Genomic DNA, 20,133 nt, shown 5'->3' with positions numbered 1-20,133 from the left:
TCTTCTAGGCTACTCTAATACTTCACGATGAGCGGGTAAGGTGTAGGACTGAACACAGCTGCCGCCAGGAAAACAAGTGACACAAGCCAATTAAAAGACAAATATTTATTATTTTTATGACAGCAATCTGCATTTTTAGAAGGAAAAACCCTGAAGTTTAAAAAGTAACAATTACAAAAAAGAATAAAAATGCCTAATTTGGAAACCTTGTAACATGAAACACTTGATTGCAAACCCAAAAATGCGTGGCTGGCATTACATATATTGAATGCCAAGTTAAACCGACCGATACAAGCCGATTGAGGCTGCATCCACAGGCTGGAGTCGAGCTCCGTACAGGATCGGATCCAGTGAAGACGCGGCCAGGAGGCCTTTCCCCAAAGCTCGTGTTTGGTAAAGGCTTCCTGATGGGACCCGATTCATTCCCATTTGCATATTGAAGAAATAATTTAACCATACAAAAACCAGACAAGAATAAAAAACAGACAAAAACAAACAGTAGAATACATGATTCCTTCCATCATTCCCCCAGTTATACAGTAGAGATTCTTCAGTAAAGTGCATCTTCTGTAAGATTTGTTTAGTGAAACAGCAGTTTTTGCCAATCTAAAAACCTAACAAATCGTGAAGAAAAGAGACGTCAATGTGAGAATTTTCTTTTTCACAACTTTTCACATTATTAAATAAGTTGGAATGAGTGCTCGGAACTTGGCAAAGGTTTAGCTTGGAGAAATAGGCAAAAAATAAAATGTATGATTAGAAAACCAAAACCCCCACACTCTTCCAGGTGTGGAGGAATATACAGCGCGAGTTAGATCTTAGGGAGTTTTGGCGCAGTTATGACTGGGTTGGATTCTTGCAGATACCTCCTACCCGCCGTTTTGTAGTCATAGGTACAGCTGTGAGTTTCTGCATAACGGTGAGTGGCACAAAAATTGTTCCCGCACCTAGGAGACACAAATATACACATATATATCTAAAGTTATGTACAGAATGAAGTTAAACCTACATAGGAAGCAATCGCAAATATAGGTCACAAGCCTGTAATGCTTTATTGTCCCTGTGGGGGTGCTGCAGGGAAACTGAACACTTCTTGTCAAGTCTCACAGCAGATTACATTCGTCTTTCATATCCATTTTTGATATTTGCTCCTCTGGGGTAACAGTTAAAACATTTTGAAGCATGTGGAGGGACTGACCTTAGATCAGGTTTCACTTCAGTTTGACATCTGAAACATTGATAAGCCTGCTCCTGTATCAAGTATGAAATAGCCAAGCAGAAAAGGCGAACCTTGGTGTTTTTTTTTTAAATGCAAAAAGAGTTGTCCAGTTGTAAACTATTGATGGTCTATCCTTAGAATAGGCCACCAGTACTAGATTGACAGAGGTCTACTGCTCGGTATCCCTGCAGATCAAATTAGTTTGCTCATGCACTGAGCCAGTTCTACAGGAAGCAGGTGGCTCTGTTCTCACTTTAGTGGCCTTGCTTGGTATTACAGGCCCATTCACTTCAATGTCAGTAATACCACGCCTGGCCACAGCAGGTAGAACAGAGCTTTCTGCTTCCTGCAGAAAACAGCTCAGTTTACTAGCACATTCGCCCAACAAACAATTGGCAGAGATCCTAGGCAGCGGACGCCTGCTGATCTACTACTGATGGCCTATCCTGAGGACAGGCCATCAGTAGGTTACAACTGGGCAACCCTTTTCAAAGTATTCCAGGCTTTAATCAACTGAGGATAGGTCATCAATGGTAAGTCTGCTGCTTGGGATCCCCACTGATCAGCTGAATGTGTGACGCGCTGTTGGTGTAGCAGGGCCAGACAGTAATCGTTGGCCAGAGCTGGAAGTGCAATGAGGGCTCTGCTCCCACTGAAATCAATGGGCGCGATACATTCTATTACACATCTACTTCTGACAGGCTAATTATGTACAGAGAGGAGATTAGATGGCGAAGGATCATCTCAGATAGAGGGGATTGATAACATGAGTAAGGCCTCCCTCACGCAGGCATTCGGCAAAGCGCCAAGATTTTACCTTTGGCCACAGCTCCCTGCGGCCTTCCGTGGAGTTTAGCATTGAGGTGCGCTAAATGTCAAGACTAGAACTGACTCCGCTTGAAAGATCACAGCCATGAAGACCACCGTGATAGAACTGCTGTCTGGGAAGCTCCATTGTAAACAATGGGAACGTTATAACGTGGCGCTGAAAATGCTGTGCCAATAGCGGTAAAAAGCGCCTGCGTGAGGGGAGGCATAAAAAGGGTCAGCATTACCCCTCCCCTGGGGTTATCTACCGTTGTACAGGAGTATGGCTGCTTTTAGACGGAACGATCATCATTTAAAAAAATAAATCGTTCAAACAAGCAAAGGGCCTCATGTCCACAGGCAAATTCCATCCGGCCCGCAGACAAGAGGCCCAAAAAAACCCCAAAACATTATACTAACCTGTCCTGACGCTCTCCTCCGTCGCAGCCGGATCTTTTTTCTTCTGCACAGCGGTTGCGCTTGGGAAGCAGGTGCCGTGCCTTCTTGTATTTTTCCCCCCTCCCCAACTCTTGCTTTCCTGCAGTCCATTGTACGTCCGCGGTGTCAGCTGCGGATATGCTGCAGATCTGGATGGCTTCTATTGACTTCAATGGAAGCCATCTATGCAGGAAAACTGCAGAAAATGGAGCATGCTGCATTTTTTTCCTGCGTGTGTGATCTGCACACTGGGAAAAAAAAATAAATAAATAAAAATTATGACACCCGCAGGTATTTAAATACCTGCGGATGCCTAATGATAGTCTATGGGCATATTGAACTGTGGATCAGCCGCGCAGGAGAACCACTGGGATTCCGCAATTCAATTATGCCCATGGGCATGAGGCCAAAAGGGAATGATAAATTTGTTTAGTCTGATTGCCAAATGAGAATCCCTTTTCAATTGTCGTTCATTTTATGCAGACAAAAATTATCGTTGGCTCGTTCACTAATTCAGTTTAAACAGCAGGGGGAGTGACTGGAAATAGTAGATGTATATAGAATTTTTTTATTTAATTTTTTTTTTTTGCAGTTGGCAATGAAAGGGTGGGAATAATAAAATCAAGGCCGTTGTAAACAGCCCTGTGTGTACGATGACCCAGTTTTACCGTGTGCCCGGTTGGTGTTGTTATTCCTAGCAGACATGAGTTGCAGTCTATACAGTTACCTGCATTCATAGCTAGTTGCCAAGCCAGTTTTCTTCCCGCAGAGGAAGCAGTGCTTTGTTGCTGTCTTCTTCTTACTCCGAACAGCAGACTTCACAGGAGGAAAGAGATGTGTGGCTTCTACTGTGGAGGGGAGACAGGAACAACATTTTTACAATACCGCTACCAGTGCTGCTTTATCCACAGGTTTCTTTAAAAGGCCACTCTAGAAAGGTTTTCCCACCTCTGCGCCCCTCACCTGTCTGATACTCCATTTCCATTTCCCCCTGCTTTCTATTCCTACATGCTGTGATAGCATTCCCATGATGTATTGCCACAGTATCACATGACCAGTTAGAGCCTGTACCATCTCTGCCTGCTAGGAGGACAGAGTGATACCATTACCCTCTATATTCTCCTAAGTAAGCTAAAAAGCATAAGTATACAGTCAGGAAGGCTGAACAATACCTCCATTATAACAGTGTGACAGGAACCGCTAGTCATCAACAACTGGTAAGCGTTTTGACCCATTCCCCCTCACATAATCTACCTGAAGAGGAGAACGCCAGGAACTTTCAGACAGAAAAGACTAACTAAACAAGGTAATACTAACAAATACACGGGGCTAGTTATGTTTTTTTTTTTTTCAAACATCAGTTAACTAGATTTTCCTCTTTTTCCAGCACCACAGCTCTGTTCTGTGCCACATCTGCGTTTGAGACGTCAGGCTGCTGCAGCCAATTATAAACCTCAGTGCTTGAAAACCAAGGTCTGATTGGCTGCAGCAGCCTCCATACACAGGCTGCTGCTACATGCACACAGTCATAGGGAAAACCTGGAGCTGTGGTGCGGGACACCGCTTGGAATCCAGGAGAGCCGAGTATACACACATAGGGAGTAGAGATTTAAGGAAACACAAAAAAAACTGACAACTCTAAGTAGTTTTTACCTGTGCCTTTTACACAGCTTGTATTGATCACACTCTGTCCAAGTCCATGAGGTGTCTGAAAAAAAGTTGAACAGCTCACATGTAAAGAAGGCATTGCTACTCAACTACATGTAGATGGAGGGAGGGTAGTGGCCCTGTGCCGATGCCCAGTTAGCAGTGAGGTGCTGTTCATACACGTGACCGCTGAGGCCAGCGATTGGCTGCAGTTGTCACGTGATCCATGAACTGCAGAGTTTCCAGCATGGGACTAGAGGTCCTGGTCTGGAGAGACATTTAAGAGTTCAGCAGTTCTCTCCCATTTTTTTTCCTAAATATTTTATTTTTCTGGATTTCACCCACATATTTTTACTCCAAGAAACCCCCTTAAAAGTTCTCTACGAGTTGCAGCTTCCTTTACATAGGTACACTGATTGGCAGCTTTATTAGAAACCCATCTAGTAGTGAAGTACTGGACCTCCATCCACAGGTATCAGAGCACCCAGGGTGCATCAAGAGATCAATCCACCACACCATTACTCCACCAGCCTGAACTGTTGTCACCCGACAGGCAGGGGTCATTGATTCTTACTGCTTGTGCCAAATTCTGACTCTTCCCTCAGCATGGGGCAACAGAGACGTGAATAACTCTGACTAGGCTATGTCTTTCCATTGCTCAGGGATCCAGTCTTTACACTCTTTTTGCCACTGGAGACCTAGCCTTTTGTTTCTCTTAGGCCACTCTGAGTCTTACCGCGATTACCGCTGCGTTTTGAACGCCGCAGCTAAACGCTCAAACTCCTTGCACATTTGCCTCGTAGACATGCGTTTAATCATGATGCTGCATTTTCGAGCGCCGTCTACTTTTTTTTTCAGCATTTAACGCACCTGGTACACTAAAACGCCGTCGGCCACAGGAACCAGAGGCCAAAAACGAAAGTAAAATCATGGCATTCAAAATTGCAGCGTTCTGCCGACAATGTGAAGTGCCCTTAGACAACAATGGCACTTGAGCCAGTCTACTGTTATATCCCATTGATGCCAAGGAACGTATGCATTCAGACACGTAACATGGACCACCCGTGTTGTATTTGGCTACAGTTTGCTTGAAGGTGCACTGCGTGTTCATCAGAGCAATTATTAACATCCTCCTACCCCTTCTTCCAGTGGTTTATGATCACAAGATCTCCTTCTGCTGGATTACCAGCAGATTACAATGTTCTTTGCATACTCAATGTTGCACAAAAAGAAAAATAAAAAAGGTTGGCAATTTTTGACATACTGGCCCTGGCTAGTCTAGCACCGATAACCACTCCGCATTCGAGGTTACTCAGATCCCAGTTTCTCATTCTAGTAGGAAATGTGCCCATGTGATTTTAAGCTGAACTCTGGTTTCAGTGCATGTCTGTACTTACATAAGTTTTGAGGGCATTGTCCATGGGGAAGACTTACTAAACTAAATGCACCAGACTTCTGGCTCAATTAGCATAAAAAGTTTAAAAGGCTCTTTTACATGAAAATGAGCAATAATCGTTACATGTAAACGCAGGCATTGTGCATTTCACTCATCTTTCAAAAGACTGCGGGACGTTCTGCCCGCTGAGTGTTTGCATTGTTCTTCTCAAGGCTACTGTAATCAGCTGGAAGCTGCCAGGAAAGCAATGGAATGTGTCAGCAGCTGTTTGCACTGCTGGGGGTGTGTTTAAACACACACTGGGCTCTGCAAACAACCCGTTTATCATCTTTATTTGCATCTAAGAGGGCCTAAAGGGTTAATGGCTATTAACACTTCATGCAAAGAGATCGCTAAATCTTTCAGTCATTTGAAAGATTATCTTCGTCCCGCGTAAAAGCATCCTTAAGGCCCTTTTACATGGGACGATCTGCCGGGCAACAGATGTCGCACATGTTGTCCCAGCGATAATAGTTCCTGTGCTTTTACACAAGAAAAAGCATTGCTGACTGAAAGGAGGCGGAGCGTGCCAAGATTGTTCCAGCCCACCAGTCTCCATTCACAGTAAGCAGGCAGTCGTTCATAAGTGACCGACTGCCTGTTTACACGGAACGATAAGGCAGTCCATTTTTTTGCATGCATGGAATTGAATGATGAATGAGAAGGGAATGACTTGTTAGTCATTCAGTTGGTACATACATTTACACTGAATGATGAGCATTCAGATTCTTGCCGATTGTGGGAATCCATATCATTCAGTGTAAAAGCTGCTTTAGCCAACCAACAGATGGCATAAAGTTGCACCTAAAGCACCACATTGAGCCACAGATTTGGCTAAAAATCTAGATTTTAGACCATATTAATAAATCTGCCCTGATATCTTTTTGTCAATCATACTGGAAGCAGAAAGAGTGAAGAACCCGTTAAATTTCAGCTTGTGGATACTTACACTTAAGATGTTCAGACGGTCATGTAGAGAGATTTTCTCTTCCTGGAGTATGGCTGGTGGAGCAACAAGACTTCGTAGTCTTCCAGGATTGCTGGAGTTGCTTAAATTGTCCCTACTTGCGCTTCGAGCCAGCGAAGCAAAAAACCCCAGATTATTAAGTGACCCCATGGGCTCTTTAGATGCTTTATTAACCAACTCAGTCATGTCTCTGGCCTCCATTTTAGAAATCACATCTGATCGCTTCCCTGGAGATTCCACCTTCACCCCTCTGAATCTAGTAGTCCTAGAAAAAGTAGGATCAGCCATGTTTCGGAGCTGCAGGGAATGGAAATGACTATGTGACGCAGGAGACCTCAGGCTTCCCAAGTCAAAACATTTAGGCTGATGTGCCTTAGAGAAGGTGGCATCGTTCAACTGCGAAGAAAAGTGGATGGGTGACAGAAACTTGCTTCTTGGTGGACTAAGTTCAGCAGCATTGATAAGAGAGGTCTCCATCAAATCAGAGTTCAAGGACTTGGCGAGCGCTGACTGATGAGTCTCCGGCGAGGCCTCTTTGCTTCCTTCCGTCAACTCAAACTCCGATGTGGTTTTTCTTAAGCTGCACAGTTCTCCGTATGGCTCGGAAGGTCCGGCCTCGGCTAACAATGAGAAGGACTCAGATATTGATCTAGCTGTATCTTCAGAAGCAAAAAGGTTTAGGTTCTGATGAGAGATGTGGTCACTGTCTTTCATCAGCAAGTCTTTCTTGGGTAAAGGTGTAACAGGGGAGAGGAGTGTATTTGTCGAATGACTCGCATTTTCAAGTTCTACCCGTGAAACCTTGGGAGGTAAATTAATACTAGTGAGTGATGGAATTAATGCTGAGCTTTCCCAGGTCTCCTCCTCTTTGAGAAAGTCACTAGTGATAGAAGGTATTGTCCTAGTAGCAGCAGTTAGGGTAGAAAGTGCATTGTGGGAAGACTCGGAGACATATGGGCTCCCGGGAGGTAGGCAAGATTGTCCAATGTGAGGGAGAACTCTAAGAAGTCTGTGACGGGTGGAAGCCATTGAGCCACTAGTAGACCGTGGAGCGTTAGGAGGCCGTGGTTTCAACTTAGAAGACTTCTTCGGCTAAACAAAAAGTAATTGAGGGGAGTCAACAGCGTATACACATCAAGATATATAAATCAAATCTGATATATTATGCCCCAAACTAAACCAGAGTATAATAAATACACATATATCCTTAAAATAGCTGATGAGTGAGGAAGTATACGTGAGCGCCACCTGATTTTTTTTTTTTTGTCAAAAAAAAAAAACCAAAAAACCGAACGCTACTGCATTTTTTTTTTGTAAAGCTTGGCGATTCCCAAGTGGAAACAATCTGGAAGATACAAAAGGGCTTTGGGAATGCAGCAATGGGCACCACACCGATAGAGGAGTAGTTCAACTGCTTCAAAGATGGGCGCACATCAGTGGAGAGTCAGGCTCCCTACTCTCCCGACGGCTCCATCTGGCTTCTGCCTTCCTGTGCTGAAAATACCCCCAAATGGAATCAGATTTAATTCCAGAGAAGACCTCATGCAGAATGCGACGGACCAGCTACGCGCCATCTCAAAATAGGCGTTTCAGCACTGCTTCCGACAGTGGCAGAAGCATGTGGCTGCCCAAGGCGACGACTTTGGAGATTAGTGCAAGATTGTTGTATCTAAATACAAAGACTTTATGAATAAAAGGGTTGGATACTTTCACACATCTCGTATATATCCATGGATGGCTTTACACAGGAGAAGAAAAATAAAATTCGTCCAAACTAGCGATTTTCAGCGATAGTTGTCCATGTAAACAAAGGAACCAACGGCGTACCGAACGACTAATCGCTCAGTAGTCACTTACTGAAACAAAGCCACTAGTGAACGAGTTCTCACTCAGAGTAAACAGGCAGTCTGTCATCTTTGAACAACTGCCTCTTCACAATGAATGGAGGGAGGCGGCTGGAAGAGCTCTCTGGCACACTCCACTCTAGTCAATGAATGGCCATCGCTCCTGTGTGAAATCAATGGAGTGGCAAGCCTTGTCCCAACTATCAGGTGCTTGTCAAGCCATCTTATACACAAGGGGATATCAATGGTTCAAACACATAGCGATATTCTGATACAACCACTTATACTTGGACATTACATTAAGGCCCCTTTACGCGGAACGATAATCATTTAAAATAGTTCAAATGAACTAAGAATCGTTCAGTGTAAACGCAGACCGCTAGCAAATAATTTGCTTTTCATTCATTTTATGCAGAAATAAAATTGTTGGCTCGTTCACCAATCATTCGATTTAAATCCTGATCGCTCAGCCGTTCTCACTTATACAGCGAATATGAAAGACTGAACGATTATCTCATTTCAACGAGCCAATGATGTATCTGCCTGAGCAAACATTGGCTTCGTCAAACGATAAATCATTTGGTGTAAACAAACCCTTAACCAAAATCAGGAACAAGGCGAGTCAAGTCTTGAAACCTGCCCGATATACACCACCACCCTATTATGCTTTTACGTCCTGCCGTTGCAGGACGTGTATGGAGAGAGATCGCTCTGCTATCTCCCTCCACACATCATGGGTGTCAGCTGTTTCTTACAGCTGACACCCGCGGGCAACAGCCCCGACAAGCCGTGCGTCGAACAGAGCTGTTAACCCTTTGAATGCTGCTAAATCTGATGAGATCGGGAGAGCCGTGTGGGTGTCACGGCAGCCGGGGTCCTTTCCTAAAGGGCTGTCATGGCAGAATGCCTATCAAGCCATCCCCGTGAGGTGGCTTGATAGACTGCCTGTAAGAAAGCAGTATGATGTAATGCTATAGCATTACATCATACTGCAGGAGAAATCAAAGCATCGCTAGTTGTGGTCCCCACTGGGGACTAAAAGAAAATGCAAAAAGAATAAAAAGTTTTGTTAATTATTTGAAGAACCCTTTTGCTATATTTACAACACAAAAAAAAACAGATACATATTTGGCATCGCTGCGTCTGAAAATCCAATCTACCAAATTATTGCATTATTTACTCCGCATGGTCAACTTCGTCCGAAAAAAACCCCCCAAAACAACGAACGTCAGAAAAAAAAACAAAAAAACCACAAACAAAAAAAACAACAACAACACTTTACAAGTGTTGTATCGTAGTAATCGTACCGACCCATAGAATAAAGTTTTGTCATTTTCTTTGCAGTTTGTGCGGCGTAGAAACAATACGCACTGAGAGATGGAATATCATTTTCCACTTCTCTCCACTTAGAATTTTACCGTTTTTCAGTACATTATATGGTACATTGAAAAGCACCATTGAAAAATACAACTCGAACCACAAAAAACAAGCCCTCATACAGCGACGGCGATGGATAAATAAAGAAGTTACGATTTAAAAAAAATTTTCTTCAAAAAGGATGGAAGAGATAAGGGGGAGAAGAAAAAAAAAAAAAAAAAAAAAAGAAAAAAAGGTGTGGTCACTAAGGGGTTAAGGAAACAGTTGTATTAGTTAAGAGAAAGCGTTTATTTTAAAGACCTTTTTATTGAGATTCATGTTCTCCATCTTTGATTTCAACAGCTTCATTTTGTTCATAGTAATGGAATTTTCTATAATCTGTTGGCCAGATGGAGAAGCCTCAAGGTCGTCATCCTCCTCCGCGTACAAGTTATACACCGACCCGCCACTACAGAGAAGACAAACAGATCGCGTACAGGTTAAGAGGAAGAAGCAGAACTAATACATCAGTTGGCTTCAGCCTGATGTAGTGAACGTTTCTGGACGCTGGCAGATCAAGTGGACTCATTTGTCAATTATTGCAATTCATGAACGTTTGCCTGCAAGTTAAAGTGTATTAGGGGTCCATGACCAAGTACCTGCAAACTGCAACTCCTACCGTGTTTTTTCACCATCTACCTGCAAATGGCACTTTTTGCAGTAGATTAATTGCTTTGAGTGATGCCAGACACGGGCACCTACTTACAGAGGTAAGTGGCAGACATGATTGCCAGCCACTGAATACATCTCCCTTCTCAGTTTATGCTGCAGAAACTTATAAAAAAGTTGATAGAGAAAAACAGGTAAAGAACACAGTCATAGAAAAGGGCAACAAAGTAAAGCAGAACACACTGAAGACATGCAGAAGGTTTCATATGAACTACTGCTATGATATAGATGATTGTCCGTTTTTGCAGATCACGCAGTTTTCTAGCTTAAAGCAACCCTCTGCTTTCGGGACAAAATTTTGCCCCAGGACCAGAAGGGTCGGGAAGGAGGGAAGGTCATACTACCTGTAATTATTCTTTGCCATTGTCCAATTTGCCGGTTTTGGTTCCCATGTAGGGACATCCACAATGACAGATGCAAGCTATAGACTACCTACGCCATAGTGCATTGATAGTGTTAACCAAAGCACTATATTTGCTCTTTGATTGGCCAGTGCTGCTCATGTGATCAGCACTGGCCAGTCAGAATGGCGCAGTTTGTATTAGTGAAATAAAAAAGTGCAGCTGTCACCTTGGTTGTGCAAAATCTGGGACCAGTAGCTTAGATAACAGAGAGACCAAATACAGGTAATATACCCCTTTGCAAACCCCCCCCTCCCAGGACAGAATTGTGTTGGAGGGACACGAACACAGAGGAAACTAACTTCTTGTAATGGTAACAATTAGAGATGAGCGAACGTACTCGTTACGAGTACTTACGCACCCGAGTACCGCCATTTTCGAGTACAGCAGTACTCGCGCGTAAAGATTCGGGGGGCAGCAGTGGGGAGTGGGGGGAGGGGGGAAGAGGGAGAGAGAGAGGGCTCCCCCCTGTTCCCCGCTGCTCCCCCCCGCACCGCCGCGCCTCTCCCCGCCCCCCGAATCTTTACGCCCGAGTACTGAAGTACTCGAAAATGGCGGTACTCGGGTGCGTAAGTACTCATTACGAGTACGTTCGCTCATCTCTAGTAAGAATGCACAAAAAAAAAAAAAATTGTGAGATGATTGGTATACCAGGAATATGAGGAAACTGTGCTGCCTGATGTCCACAGGTAGCATTCATTACAACACGAGACATAGATATACCTACGTAGATCCTTGCAGTAATCGGTCCATAGGTTTCCTATCCAGGCAGTATTACATACACAGCACATTTGGGATCTAATTAAAGCATCCAAGTTGTTCTAGTCTCCTGGACTCCATGTGAAAATGAGGCACAGATGTAGTGCCATATCATCAAGATGCTTCATGTATTTGGCTACGACTGCAGCAGGTCACATAGCAGCGTAGCCCTAGCATTGAAGGAAATCTGTCACTATCATTTTGCAGTCCTTTCTGTGACCAGCACAAGGTAGTGACACTCACACCCATTACAGGGATATGTCTGCTTCATGCATCCGTGCAGTAGTTTGGGAGAAACTTGCATTTTATTAGTAGCAGCCAAACACAAAAGACTACAGGAAGTAGTCTGATATTCATGAGCTTTAGCTAGCCCCAACCACTGAATGGCAGCTGTCTCACTATGCACAGTAATAGGCAGAGGGCAGTAGGAGACTGAGGGCAGCGTGGGCGAGACTAGCTTACAGCTCATGAATATTAAGGACTACTTCCTGTAGTCTTGCGTCTGACTGCTACCAATAAAACGCAGGTTTCTCCCAAACTACTGCACAGACAAACAGATCCATCACTGTAATCATCGTGTGTCACTATTGCTCTCAGAGAGGAGAAGATGGTGACAGAAGATCCCTTAAAAACCTGAGCTGCGTCCTGTACAGAGAAAATAAAGTGACATTTACCTGAGAGATTCCGATAATGGCGTCAGGGTACCATCCCCTCTGTCCACTACTCGGAAGAAATTCAGTTGATCTCCTTCCCGGTATACCAAAAATGTAACCTGCTTATTTGCGGGGGTCTTTTCCCATACATCATCTCGCATGGGGTCCATGTACTCCGCCATCTCCCTGACTTGGTCATCCAGTGGCACTAAACACAACAAGAGGGTAAAACAGTAATAAATCACACTAAATACGAAACCACAAGTTTAATGGTCCTGTTGACTTGACATGGTCCCGACACCCTGAGCTGCTGCAAGTGAGACCAGCTAAACTGTGCCGCGCCCGTCAGACTGGTGACAACGGGTGTATTACAAAGGAGATGCTCTAGGCATTGTACAGGGAAGCACCTGTCCGTCTGTATATGGTGTCCCCGATGACACAACAGCTGGATGAGGAAGACAAGCGGCCCCGCTTGTCTTCTGCATCCCTGCTCAGAGCGCAAGGTGTTTGTTCAATGTTTGAGCGATCACCTTGCGCTGTAAATGCACACGATTAGCTCTCAAAAAACATCTTTTAAGTGATAATTGTTGCATCTAAAGGCCCATTTACATGCATCAATTATCGCTAAAACGATCACTGACACAGGGCTGGACTGCAGACTTTCCTAATACAGCTCATTAATATTCATATATGCAAATTCCCACATCCATCTCCCTCCAGATGCTGATTGACAGGCCCATCTATATGCACAGTAACATGGAAGGACCTGCTAACCAGCGAGGCAGTAGAAAGTGTTGAGCAGATCTCTGCTGAAAACCATGAAGAGCAGTGGGGAAGGATAGGGCGATGGTGGTGGTGAGGCTGACCCTCTACATCAGGGCCCATGAGCCTTTAACTACACCTCCGCAGCACATACCTCTCCGAGTGTTAATTGGACCGCCTCTCATAGCCAACACCAACTTCAGAGTACAACCTTCAGAGATACTGGGGTGAAAAGAAGGAAAAATAGGAAAGATACAAAATTACGGATGGTGAAATAGTCTAAAGAACACAAAGATCCCAAACCACATTACAAAACACTTACTTATAGTCATTCAGACAAAACTCGTCCTCTAGTTCCTTGTTATTCCAAATTAGATGCTGCTGCGCAATGGGAATGCCTGAAATTATATGAGAAGACAACATGGATGTAATGAGAGTTACATAATATTACAGTGTTAACTCATAACAGTACTGGAATCTAAGCTACATCACGTATTTAATATAACCCTTTAATTAAAAAAAAAAAAAAATATATATATATTCCAATATCCTGCAGTTCTCCCACTGACCACTAGGCCTATTAGTAGTCACACTTCCTGTTCTGTAGGGAGAACTTCTCAGCCGTCATCTCTATATCATCACAGGCAGGATTATAGTGAAGCATGCTTCCTACATATAGATAACACATTCATGATAGGGGAGGATCACAGCTCACCCGCTCCTACTCCCTGCACAGATAACACCCACAATATTCTCCTATGGAAGTCAGGAAACTATAGACTAGAGGACTGTCTATAAAGCCCATCTCTGAATGCTGTTAACAGAGCATGGCAGCCATTATCACCATGTAGAGAAAATAAGAAGTCCAATCCAATGTAAAAGAAAACTTTATTATAAGAAGGCAAGAAGATATTCTAAAACTATACCCTGCATAGTAACAATAGTAGAGAAAAAAAATCTCCACAACCAAAAAAATAAAATAAAAATACATAATTTTTATGAAAGTGAATGACTATTTTATCCCCCCTCGTAGACACAGCGCCACGCTTGTCTAAGGGCCATTAGTCGTTGGCTAGAGCGATCTTTTGCAAATGTCATTTCTAAAGGGAAGGTTTATCCCTTGTTGGAGCTCAGCAGGGGAGAAGAGCGACTTACTGGAAGGACTGTTGACACCACCTCCGCTAGTGACAAGACACTAATTACACCCGTGAGAACACATGAGCAGCGAGGTGGAGACAGCTTGGATGACCAACGAGACAGACCAGCAATGAGTAGTTCCCAGGTATTATGTCCAACTATAGGCGAAGCTCAGACAAGTCTTACAGCACCGGGGATGTGTAGTCGGCACCCAACCCACTGGCAGAGCCACAATCCCAATGACCTCCATCATCTAACAAGTGCAGGCAAGAGTTAGCATGGCCACAGGCTATACGTCTCCCAAGATTGCTCAGCTGTTGAGGACTAAATCCCATTCAGAGCCTGCCAAGAAATGGACTTTAATATCAAGGATTCCAGTAGCCCTCCATATAGGCCATTGTGTAGGACATCCCTATGGGCATCCAAAGGTCTTCTGGGCTCTTTGTTTGGAGGACTGGCACAGAGCCAAGTTAAAAAAAAAAAAAAAAGCGTCCTGCTGGTATTTTTTGACTAAGAAAGCGATTGGATTGGACAGACGGCTAATCCATAACCATCAGGTATTCTAGGTCATTCACTAAAACCATTACCTGCGAAAAACCAAAGGCAGAAAGAACGGTCACATCAGGTTCGAAAGAAGATGAAGTTGCCCACAGACATTACACTGCTGTTTGCAGATCCCATCTTTCTGCTGGGATCAGCCATCACCAATAGTAGATCATCGCGGGCCTCTGACACCAGCTCACTGTGTAGGGCACCAGAGATGCAACACTCAGCCGAGCACTGTGGCCCATTATATAACGAGGCACAGTGCCGTATATTGAGTAGTGGCAGTGCCTGGTATTGCAGTTCAATCCCAGGACCGAGCTGAAGAAGGCCATGTGACCGATAAAGATGACATCACAGACAAAGGGAGAGACCACAGAGCTCACTCAAGTGCAACTGATGATTGAGAGTCCTACTTCCAGCACCCCAATGACTGATGGGAAATTATTGACCCATCCGAATGATCGGTTGTGAATATCTAAAAGTGGCCATAGACAAACTAAAGCTGATGAAAATTAATGATTTCACCCAAAACATGCCCCCTACCTCCTCTGGACTGTGCTCTTGTATACAAGATGGCTGCATACAGAGGGGCTGTAACCAGCAAGTCATTATGCCTCCTCTACTGAAGTACACTTGCTCCTAATATACCCAGTACCTGCAGGCACAAGCTGTGTTTCAACAGGGGAGGCATGAGGATAACATATCCCTTCATACACAGGCATCTTGTCAACAGGACCGCCACCTAGAGGGGATAGAAACTGGGCGGAGAAGGGGTGGGCACATGGCTTGTATAAGGACATATTCAAAGGTCTAGGAAGGGTTAGATCTGCTCATAGCAATCTACCAGATAACGAATGGAGGTGGAGCGGCTGGGGATTATTCTGGTTCACCCATCTCCAATCACAGTATGCAGGAAGTCGCCCATAAGTTATACCGCTCGTTTACACAAGCTGATGCATTGTTCAGTTTTTTTATTCATCGTTCAGTCGGGGCGTGCCTTTACCCTGAATCGTTCAGATTCACCTTCAGGGCCCTTTTACACAGGCCAATAAATCTTTCAGATTCCCACGATCCAGCAGGCATCTGAACGCTTCAAGGTAAAGGCACACCCCGACTGCATGACGAACAAGAATTTGTTAGCTTCTCATTCATCGTTCAGTTTATGCATGCAAAGGGGAAAAAAAAAAAAAAGAATGGATGACACTTCGGCTTGTGTAAACAGGCAGTCGATCACTTATGCCTGCGTACAAATCCCTGCGGACTGTGAATAGAGGCAGGCCAAAACGATCCCCGACCCCTCCCTCCATCATTGATGATCATTCCTATGTAAAAGCATAGGACAGATAATTGTTAGGATGGCCCATCGGGGATCTGTACCCAACCGCTCGCCCCGTATAAGGTCCCTCACTCTGAAGCCTGCCTGGTTCCTGCGCCGTCCTTGGTCATGCAGGAACCGTTCTACTAACGTAAACTGGAATGCGAATGCCATAGGCCAAGAACAATTACCTTCGAGCCTCTGAATTTTAGCTTTTACGCAGACAATTGTTTCAAATGGCGAGACGCGAAGTTCAAAGCAAGTCCCTGTAAGCGTTTCGATGAAGAGCTCCATGGTCTCATAAAAAGGTAGTTTGTAATGGAAGGATCCAAGGTTATCTTCGTTAAAAAAAGGAGGCTCCTTCTTGTTGGACATTGCATAGGATATAAAATTAGTGAGAAGAAGAATTAAAACGAGGAAACCTCCAGGTGGCAGACGAGCGTGAGACGAGCGGCCTCCATGATTAAATATGGCAACCTGCAGACACATAAGAGGAAGATGGTTAGAGACAAAGTGATCCATCTTCAACGAGTCCGTGATCACCACTACGTATACTCCATGCCTGCAGCTATTCCGATGGGAGAAGTAGGTAGAAGGAGCAAGAAAGCATGAAGCATGCAGAAGGCAAGTACCCAACGCAGACCGGAAGGGGCTATATAGCGATTCTAGAACTGGGTGACCTAACAGAAGCTGCGTACGACCAGTTAGCCGCGCCGAATAGTATAGCAAGGTACATTAGTCTGGACAGTAAAGAAAAATATGGAACCCTGATGACCCCCATTACAGGAACCAGTTGGGTCCGCTATACTTCACACCACTAACAGATCTGTCAGACTGAAGCCAACCCACACGTCAACCAAGTGCCATATTTGTAATAGAGTCACGCTGCCACCTGCTGGCCACATTGAGTACATCTCCTATAAAACAGTTTCCCTGAGACTTGCAACTCTCTCAGGCTGCCTTCATGTTTGCGCTGACGCAAGAAGGACCAATGGATGTCTCCTGCCTTCTTCATAAATACGCAGTGAATCCGCGTGTATTGTGTAGATTTTAACGCTCCCGTAGACATGAGGGGTGATTCTGATCTGTAATACGAAGAATCGGATATACTGCTAGTTCTTCATACTTAGAAGATACACGTGAACAACATGTTTACATGCCCAATGCAAGTCTATGCTGTCCATATAAAATACAGACGTAATAGGAATGGCAAATACGCCCGTAGGGGCGAGCCGTGAGTCACAGGATCTTCTGGGACCCAACTAGTAAAGAGCGGGAGGCTAGCTTTTTCATGTCGGTTTCCACTGCTTTTTGGAAGCCAGAATATAGAAACCTGGTGGATCCATTCTAGTTATAGGATCAGTAAGGATCCACGATGCTCCTATAATAATGGAGCAGCGGCGCCGATAACCGCTGCACTCGGGTTATAATATACATGGTATTAGTGGGGGTTGGATTTTCACTGCTGTTCTCTATAATGGACAAGGGGCATCTCCTATAACCAGACTACATGTTTAGACTGTAAGCTCTTATGGGCAGGGTCCTCTTCTAGTTCATTGTTGGTTAGTTTGGCTTAAAGAGACTGCCATCTTTTTGCGCCCCTCTCTGAGAGCACCATAAGGTAGTCCCTGTCACAACGATTGCAGGGATAGGGCCGCTGTGTGGATCTGTGCAATAGTTTTGGAGAAACTTGCATTTTATCAGTACATACATGGGGGACTACAAGAAGTAGTCCACAATATTCATGAGCTGCAGGCTAGCTATGCCCTCCAGTTACGGATTGGCAGAGGTCTGCCTATTACTGCGTAAAGAGAGATCTGTCAATCATTGGCTGATGGGTGGGCGGGGCTAGCTTGCAGTTCATTAATATGTAGGACTACTTCTGTGTCTGGCTGCTATTAATAAAATGCAGGTTTCTCCCAAACTACTGCACTGATCCACATAGCAGACATATCTATGTAATCAGTGTGTAATTCACTCCGAGCTTGACAAAGGCTACAGTGGTAGCCGAAACGTCGCTACTTTTTACGATATTTGAGGAATACAGATACATCTCGAGGTCATAATACTATTTTTTTGCACCAGACTTTGCCATCCTGCACTGCTGCTTTTTCCTGGGATAATATTTGGATGTGAATCCAGTCCTAGCGGGGCGTGCATTCAATACCCCAGTAAGGGTTAAGAAGGCGAGTGCTGCTGTCCTTCCAATTACATTTGGACAGCAACTACTATGAGACAGGAGAGACAGCTGTGTAGTATTGAGTGGGCGTGGTTATGCTACACAGCCTCTAAAAGAGGAGAGAGGAAGAGGGAGCTGAGCTTGTGTGCTTTCCTGCGATAGACCAGCTGATCAGTGCTGGCCCTCCCACTACTAGAAACAGAAATATAGCACAGTCTGTAAACCAAGTATGAGGCTTTCTTAATGCATGTGACGGAAAATTCAATTACACTCCCCTCTCCTGATACATGTGACAACACCGTCACCTAAGCTTCAGCCATACGGTCTCTGCTCACTTCTAGGTTGTGGCTTATGTTTATGACAGGACTCACTTTGTGCTTTTGAGCTCTTTTCTAACTGTGCGTTGCCACATTCCAAGATGGATAACATTGTTATATTGGCAACAACGGCGTTCTGTGACGACTTGTTTTTTTCCAGGAAGAATTGTAGTTTTTGGAGGTGCGTGTGACCTCTGGATTTACTTAGATTCTGTTTTTAGGGGAACAAAAGAAAATAGCAATTCTGGTGTTCCTTTTAAATAATTACTTTTATGGCATTCGCCGTGTGCGATAGGTAAGATATTTTTATTGTCCGTGGCGTTACGTACGCGGTAATACCCATTAGGTGGGGCTTTTTTTCTTTTGTATCTTATCCATTTAAAAGAAATTATGTGGGAAAAAGTGGTTTTTTTATGGATTCTCTCTTAAAATTAAGCTTTATTGGACTTTTTGTCGCCATTTTGTTTTAGTCCCTGAATGCAACGTGAAGATACGTTAATCCAATAGATAGAATAGTACACTGCATTACTTATGCAGTGCATTCTATTGGCCTATGACAGCAGCCTATAACACTCTGCAGGAGACCGGGTCTAATAGGCAGAGTTACAGGTCCATTTACATGGGTACATTGGTACCTTGCAATCGCCCTACAGGGGCTAATGGGTGACAGACAAGCCCCTCCACCTATAATCAGCTGTGGATTGTGGCATGTAAGGGGTTAAACTGCCCAGATCGGAGGTTTCTCATCCTCTGGCGGTTAGAGCAGGAGCCGGGCTGTCAGTAGTCAGCCAAGCCACCCAGGATGTGCAGGTTAACCCCATCAGCAAGGTCAGTAGTGAGGCGGATTGCAGTCACTAAGGGGTTAATAATACATGGGGAATTACTCTTGGCATGAAATATGACAGAATGGCCAACTAAGTCTGAGAGCTGCTAAAGCTGCCCGCCCCCCAGGGGCCCAATACAGGAGCGCAGGGGGCCACCGATTGGGGGAAGGGGGCCGAGGTCAGGGACCATTGATGAGGGGGAGGGAGCAGAGGTCCGTGGCCAGCTCCGAGGATCCCCCATTGTCCGACCACCAGGTCCCCTCCTGCCATCGGCTCTGTTCACGGTTCAGCCCCGCCACAAGAGTTGACACTTCACTCCTCCCGAATGCCGTGACCTACCTCCTCCTCTCGGGGCTCTGCGGCTCGCTCATCGGTGGGGTCACCATATAAGGTCACACTTGGCACTGCCCAGCGGGGTCCGCCGGGTGACCAGCCCCGCTGCCCCTTCCCCACCAGTAGGCTATCCCGGGTGAGAGCCCCCGCACATGCCCCCCGGCTCCCAGCTGCGACCACCCAGACCTCCCTCCAGCACCTTCCCAGCGACTAACCCGAATTCGCCTCCAAGCCACGCCTCTCCTTTGTGACGTCAGGATGAGTGACAGACAGTCGGCCCATTAAGTACGAGGCCTGAACAACGGCGGCGCCGGAGCGGAGCGGCGGCCAATCAGATGAGTGGGCGTGGCCATGCAGACAGTGGAGGGAGGCGGCCGCGGGGAGGGGAGTAAGGGGCGGGGTCTCTGGTGCTTGTTGTTGTTACGGAGCTACCCGGACGTTAACCCCTGTCCTTAACAACGGAGA

General features: G+C 45.1%; 1 protein-coding gene across 4 annotated transcripts; it reads right to left on the bottom strand.

Moving 5' to 3' along the window:
* Positions 1-90: 90 nt before the first annotated feature.
* On the bottom strand, positions 91-19,965 carry ZFAND4 (zinc finger AN1-type containing 4). Of its 4 annotated transcripts, none has more exons than XM_066600602.1 (10): positions 19,884-19,965; positions 16,207-16,492; positions 13,340-13,415; positions 13,172-13,239; positions 12,277-12,463; positions 10,035-10,182; positions 6,496-7,605; positions 4,118-4,172; positions 3,192-3,312; positions 91-947 (listed from the first exon to the last, which is right to left on the bottom strand). In XM_066600602.1, the coding sequence occupies exons 2-10, from the start codon at positions 16,388-16,390 to the stop codon at positions 812-814; spliced, it is 2,085 nt and encodes a 694-aa protein (XP_066456699.1). In that variant the 5' UTR covers positions 16,391-16,492; positions 19,884-19,965; the 3' UTR covers positions 91-811. The 4 variants fall into 4 exon arrangements, with proteins under 4 accessions (XP_066456699.1, XP_066456698.1, XP_066456700.1 ...); XM_066600601.1 differs by lacking the exon at positions 19,884-19,965 and adding an exon at positions 19,675-19,860; XM_066600603.1 differs by lacking the exon at positions 19,884-19,965 and adding an exon at positions 19,675-19,860 and having other exon boundaries at positions 3,192-3,309.
* Positions 19,966-20,133: the final 168 nt, after the last annotated feature.

This window comes from Eleutherodactylus coqui, chromosome 4 (assembly GCF_035609145.1).
Source record: "Eleutherodactylus coqui strain aEleCoq1 chromosome 4, aEleCoq1.hap1, whole genome shotgun sequence".
NCBI lineage: Eukaryota > Metazoa > Chordata > Amphibia > Anura > Eleutherodactylidae > Eleutherodactylus > Eleutherodactylus coqui.
The sequence above is the reverse complement of the archived record's forward strand: the minus strand, read 5'-3'. Positions and strand labels throughout refer to the sequence as shown.